Source organism: Condylura cristata, unplaced genomic scaffold (assembly GCF_000260355.1).
Source record: "Condylura cristata isolate star-nosed mole 26May11 unplaced genomic scaffold, ConCri1.0 scaffold00036, whole genome shotgun sequence".
Taxonomy (NCBI): domain Eukaryota; kingdom Metazoa; phylum Chordata; class Mammalia; order Eulipotyphla; family Talpidae; genus Condylura; species Condylura cristata.
This window is the reverse complement of record NW_004567137.1, coordinates 14,532,322-14,538,908: the sequence shown is the minus strand read 5'-3', so window position 1 is coordinate 14,538,908 and position 6,587 is coordinate 14,532,322. Positions and strand designations below refer to the sequence as shown.

The window sequence follows — 6,587 nt, the reverse complement described above, 5'->3', positions numbered from 1 at the left end:
AAAAGACTAACCTGTAAAAAAAAAAAAAAAAAAAAAAGAAAAAAATAAATAAATCTTAAAAAAAAAAAAAAAAAAGGACCCATAATGCTTCATACTGCTTAAAAGTTGAAATTTCAGATAACAGAAAAAGTCTCACCTGCACAGATACAATTATCTAAGGCCAGTGTCCACACAAGAGGGCTGTGCCCATGTCTGCTCGTGTAGACTCTAACTGACCACCTCCATGCTTCATGCCAGCACCAGAGTACAAGCATCTAATTTGCCCACAGGTCCAAAATGACCCAGATTTTCAAAGAAACTGATATTAATTCACCTTATAGGAATAGTAAGATGCATGACCTATCACTAATTTGGGGAGAAATAGTGAACTCCACTAATCTAAGCATGACCATTGGGTCTCAGTCCCATGGAAACAAGCAAACCCAAATATCCACGTTTCCTCAAAGAGGCACATATTAAGAATTGTCCTGCAAACCAAAATCACTAGAATATAGCATTGGACTATTTATAGATTCAAAGTTTCTAGAGAAGGAAGAAACAATGAAAAATCATTCATTCAAAATTTCCTTCATACCTGTATTCTGTGAACACTTTGGAAGATTCATTTTGTTAGGACATAGCTTATTTTCTGTAAAGCATAAGTGTAATTTCTCTTCCTTCTGAAGGGTTTCATTTTTCAGAATGTCATACTCTAAAGTCTTATTTATCAAATGTTGTTCCTTTAAGTAGCAGTCATTTTTCATAATGTCATGATTTTGTAGACGTTCTTCCCATTGATGTATTTCTTGACTATACTGAAAAACTAAAGTGGTAATATAGATATAATGCCCAAAAAATTCATACTAGTAAAACATTCATATTAAAAATTTAAAAAAGTCTCATTTTGACAACCAACCCATTTAATTACTCCAATTAGTAAGTTGACCTTTTAGAAAGTAACACCTCACTAGACTAATCATAGAAATGGAAACACTAAAGTCTCACCATTAGCGACTTAATGAACTAAATAAGATACCTGAATAAAATTATGATAGACATTTGGTAAAGTTTCTTTTTAACAGTACAACATTTACAAATAGATGCCAAAGTAAATATCAGTCAACAGTTAGCAACACATTTTCTGAATCAAATCTACACTAAGAAACATGAAGACAGCACAATTTTTAGTACAGTGAAAGGAATATCTAGGGAGAAAAGACAAGATGATTCAAATACATAATTTTATCTGAGAGTTACACATTAGCAATATTATCAGAAATGTCAAAGAATTCAAGTAAAAATAAAGGTTGAATTAAAAATCATTTAGTTATGTATCATCTACACTGGCAAGGTAAAAAATTACTAAGTCCTACGTCAGCAGGACTGTAACCACCTATTACATACAATGAGACACTGTTACAACCACAGAGGTAAATAAAATGAAAATGACAATATGTGGGGCAAAATCACCATAAATCACCTGGGATATTGCCTGAGCATCTCCAGGGAATCATGTTAATAGTTGCATAATTACTGCTCAGTGCCAAAGATGTATTCCAATTACTTACCCTTGGTCCCCAGAACCAAGACTGTGATCAACAGAAGTAAACAAAGGATCCCGAGAATTACCATTGTAAGATCCCTGGACACTGAACACCCTTAAAATAAAGAAGGCACAAAATAATCATCCAGCCGAGACCCTGGCCCATTCATAAACTGGGACACCATGGGAAACAAAGGAACAATCTCTAAAAATTTTACAAAAATATAGTATTCTAATTGAATTAAATTTGTAGTCCAGCAATATCACTTGAAAGTTTCAGATTTCTGACTCGCATACATCTCTGTTAAAATTCCTAAGCACACAATAGCTCCACAGAATTTTTGAAGTATCTCTCTTACAAAAGCAAAGTGACAGCAGACACCACACATTATGGAAATCCGCACTAACATGCACACCTTGCTGGGATCACTATTCATCATGAAAAGGACGGAACAGCGGTCAGTATTGTTGAGAAACTGGTAGCCAACAGTGGATATCCTGAAGCTGCAATGTGACAAAGGTCATTCCTTAAGGCACTTTTTAGAAATCCACTTTTCTTTCATTTTCATTAATTCAGTTTTTCTCTAAAAGATGCTACATCTATCCTCTTACTTGGTAGTCCTTAATATCAAAAAGTTGTATTTTTGGTTATCATTAAATTAAAACCGTATGTTATTCTTAATTTCGAGTTTTTCACAATATTTGAAGATAGAAAGAGAACAGAAAATATTAGAACGTCCCCTTGATTTGAACACTTTTGCTGCCTCGCTACCATTAAACATTGGTAAATGTGGAGACACCCCATAAAAGCTTTTGTCTGAATAAAAACATTTTAACACTGATCTTTTTCTTAAATATACTCTAAAATTTAAGTCTCTAATAAATATAATTTTTCTTTATATTCCAAGACTTTTAAAAGCCTCATGAGCTCCTTTTGACCAATTAAAAAAAAAACATTGCAATAGCTTCTCAAATTTATAAGACTTCATTCACTTCTCCATTCTCATAAATTCAATAAGAAAGAATTTGCTGTAATACTCTACCCCACTATGGCAACAAGTTACATGAGACTGATGCAAACTTTAATTCAAACATCAAGTTATGACTATCCATTAAGAGACAGGTGAACCTACTTACAATAAATACCTTTGTCATGCGTTTTCCCAGTCCTCTGAGTACCACCAGGACTTAGCCTGTGATTCTGTGATCCTGATGGAGGCTGCTGTACTTTCACAGTTGAATAAATCACTTCCTGATCACTCATCTCTAGAGTAAGAGAAATGTATTTTGCATTAAAGTCTAGCAACGGGGTAATTTCTGTCCAGAGGAAAATCTAAATGTTGCCTATACATATCCACCATACATATTCACCAGGATTAGGAAACGTGTATCTCTACACATATGTGAATTGGTGTCAATTACTTCCTCTAAGGGTCCAAAGCATGTAGTCTGAGTCTCATTTATATGAAAATAGAAAACTTTTCAGTATTTCTGCAAAAATCATTTATATTCCAAGTGATCACAGCCACAATTACAGGAAACTATGGAAAAAAAGAAGTTTATGATAGGAGAGGCAAGATATCATTCACTCAAACAACTCAGCTCAAAATTCTTGAAGTACATGACCAAATGTGAGGTAAAATGATACTATTTCAAACACTTAATTTTAAAAGTATCAATTCAAAAAAACAAATATTATTTCTAAACATATGAAAATATATATATCTTGATTTTTTTAATTACCTAAACTCAATATTTAAATTTGTTGCATTCTTTTGAGTTATAGCATGTTTCCTAAAGTATACTCCATACGCTGACTGCAAAAGAACTGAGGGTTAGCGCAGCATATGGTTAATATTCAGAATTCCAAGAAGCTTAAGAGATGCTGAATAAATCTGTTCAAGCCCAGACACCTGCTATTTTTAATCTCAAATGATTCTATCAATATTCAAAGTTTAAAAATAATCTAGTGTATGTTGAAACCTATGTGAAAATAAAATTTTGGCAATAGATTACTTGTTAATATCTATAAATGATTCAACCTATTAATGGATATCAATATAAAGAAAAATCATTACATATTTAAATTTACTTATAATTATCAGCATGAAAACATGATATCCCAGAAAGAGAAAATATGAAAAAAATTTGTACATATAACTAAACTATTTTAAATTTTTTATAATTTATAAAATTTTCCAAACTTATTTAACTTTCCCTAACTTCCTAAGGAAAAGTAATCTTTTCTATTACAAAATCCTTCAAGATAAAACAATATGCAAATACTAAACCCAAATAAAAAGCAATTTTTACTACCCAAATCTCTCCTATTTTGATAATACAAAGTGAAAATGGGAGCTTACTGAATAGAAGGAAATAACCTTCTGTGAAGGCTATTCTCACTTTCACATCTTTCTGAGTTAATACAACTGCAGTGAAAACAATAAAAAGGGCTTTCCTATCAATCCATTATTCATGTCATTTGTAATAAAATGCCATCTCCCTACAATCCCTTTTTATAACAGTCTTTGTAATTAGGACCAATAATATACCCAAAAGGCAGAAATACCTGTATCTGTGCCATGCAGTGATGATTCACATTCACCCAAAGATGTGGCAGAACTTGACCTTTCAATCCCAGAGCCTTGGGTGCACAAAGATCTGTAGGATGGAAGGCAGAAGTAAACTGTCTCTCAATGGTACTATAACACAAAATGTTCTGCCCCTCCTCTTGACCATAGTGATCAAAGGAAATTGTACAATAAAAACTGACAATGACGGGAAAGGAGAAATGGTCATGAACTCTATCTTCCTCCATTATCAAGTAACCAATCACTTGGTCCTCTTCAAAATAAGTGTTCAAATCCATTTTGAGAACTGAAAAGCTTAAGCAAGAACAAGGATTAGAAAAGAAAATTAGCATACTTAATTAAGTCAGAAGAATAAAGACAAATACCAGATGATTTCACTCTACGTATACTGCTTTGTAAACCAGCATTACCTCGAAAAAATATATAGTCAAAACCCCCAGGTGGTGCAGCGGGTTAAAGCACAGCACTAAGAAGCTAAAGCCACTTCAACATGAGTTCAATCCCCGCCTGCCCCAGAGGTGACCCACATGGCGAGGCAGACCTCTCCTGACCCGCCCGCTGCTCCCCTCAGCAGTGTACTTCGTTGATTTGCCTGTTCTGCTCCCCACTCTGTCTCTGGTGAATCCTGTTGGGTCCTTTGCCTGCACAGACCTCCCCACCTCCCCCACAGAATCATATGCACACTGTTGTGTGGAAACAAAGAATGAGCCATGGGTGCTGGAACAGAAAAACAGGAGGCAGGAAGTGTTCCTGCCTTGTGTTTGCTACCTTGTATTCTTTGACCCCCATGTTATTGTCGCATGTTATTGATGCACTTGCTGAGAGCTTCCGCCTACCCCCAGCCCCAGGCTCCAGGCTGAAGGGGATAAATAGGGAAGGAGAGAAGAATAAAGTGTGCCTTTGCTTGCTGACCAAGAAGTGTGTGCTTTAATCCTGACGTCCTTCGCTCAGACCAAATCTGCTGTCGTGCTGGCGCGGCAGAATCCTCTCACTGCCCCTGCACCTCTAGCCTGTACCCCAGCTCTGTATGCATAAACAAATCTTTAAAAAAAAAGTTAAAGAAAAAAATTGTACTTAGAATAAGATTAAGAGAAAATTAAAAATGAGTTTGAAAATGAAAAAAAAAAATTAGTATAGGCTCCCCCCGCCGCCCCCCAGTGGCACAGCAAGCGAGTTAAAGCACAGCATTAAGCTAAAGCCACTTCAGCGGAGTTCAATCCCCGCCTGCCCCAGAGAGGTGAACCACATGGTGCGGCAGACCTCTCCTGATGTGCCAGCTGCTCCCCTCAGCAATGTACTTCGTCAGCCAGTCTGTTCTGCTCCCCACTCTGACTCTGGTGAATCCTCTCACTGCCCCTGCACCTCTGATCTGTACCCCAGTTCTGTATGCATAAATAAATCTTTTAAAAATATATAGAATCTACTTAACATCTGGCCACCAAAAGCAGCCTAGGTTATGTTTCCTGTTTGGGCCTCCACTGGCCTACACTGCCCCTACAAGTAACGCTTAATCTCTGAATCTCCACTGAGGTCTTGTCATCGTGTGCAAGAAGTTACAATACTTCTCAGACCAACTTAATGCAGTAACATTTCAGCAAAGTTTCATGAGTGGAGTCTAAACACTTCAGGAATACTTTTTACTAGGCATTGTCTTCTCTCTTCAACCAAATCCTAGATTGGTTTTGTCACTCTCAAAACAGAAAGAGCCTTAGTCTTCTATCCTCATGCCAAAAGTAAATAGAAGAAGCTCCACTGGGGAAAGGCAGTTGGGATGGGTGAAATAGTAATGGCTACAGGGAGGAGAAGGCAAAACACTATCTTTAGGCAAATTACCTGCTGTGTGTGTAACCACAGTGAAACTTCCCAGTGCTGTCAGCTATTTCTTATCCCCAAGAGTCATTGCTAAATCTTGACCCATGTTTACAACAAGGGCCTGACTAGGAGGCAGTAAGTAGGTTAATATATTCTTACAATAACAATAATAACCAGTGCTAAAGAAGGATAACTATGTGTCAATCACTTCTCTAAACCTGTTGCATCTAGTTCTTTTTATCCTCATGATAACTATTAGGAAGTTAGTAGTTTTACTGCCATTTTAGAGAACGGCAAAGGGCAACAAAAAAATTTACTTAAAAAAATGGGCGTTTCAAAAATACCAGATGGTTTCGCTCATAGCAGGAGTACAATGGACCAAGCGAGAAAATAATAATAATGAACAGCCATATACCAGAGATATTTTGTGGGGGTGCAGTGGGGAATAGGATCAAAAACGGGGTTCGGGGGGAGGGAAGTGCACGGGACTACGGTGATGGCACACGGGTGACTTGGTGATGGGAAACCCACAGGGATTACAATTGAGATGGGGGGGGGAGTTCAAAATGATGTAAAAATAAACTATTATGAAAAAAAAATGGACGTTTCAGGACTCCCTGCTGGTGGTCTCAGGGCTGTAGAGCTGTCGCCATCCACTGTGA

General features: G+C 36.7%; 1 protein-coding gene across 2 annotated transcripts in view; it reads right to left on the bottom strand.

The window, feature by feature from the left end:
• LOC101635031 (killer cell lectin-like receptor 5) overlaps positions 1–4,284 on the bottom strand; it is a 12,309-nt gene extending 8,025 nt beyond the window's left edge. For both annotated transcript variants that reach the window (XM_004693151.2, XM_012732814.1), the window contains exons 1-4: positions 4,092–4,284; positions 2,669–2,788; positions 1,548–1,637; positions 575–802 (exon numbers count right to left, since the gene is read on the bottom strand). In XM_004693151.2, the coding sequence (XP_004693208.2) occupies positions 575–802; positions 1,548–1,637; positions 2,669–2,786 (436 nt within the window). In that variant the 5' untranslated portion in view covers positions 2,787–2,788; positions 4,092–4,284. The remainder of the gene's footprint in view (positions 1–574; positions 803–1,547; positions 1,638–2,668; positions 2,789–4,091) is intronic.
• Between the last annotated feature and the right edge of the window lie 2,303 nt (positions 4,285–6,587).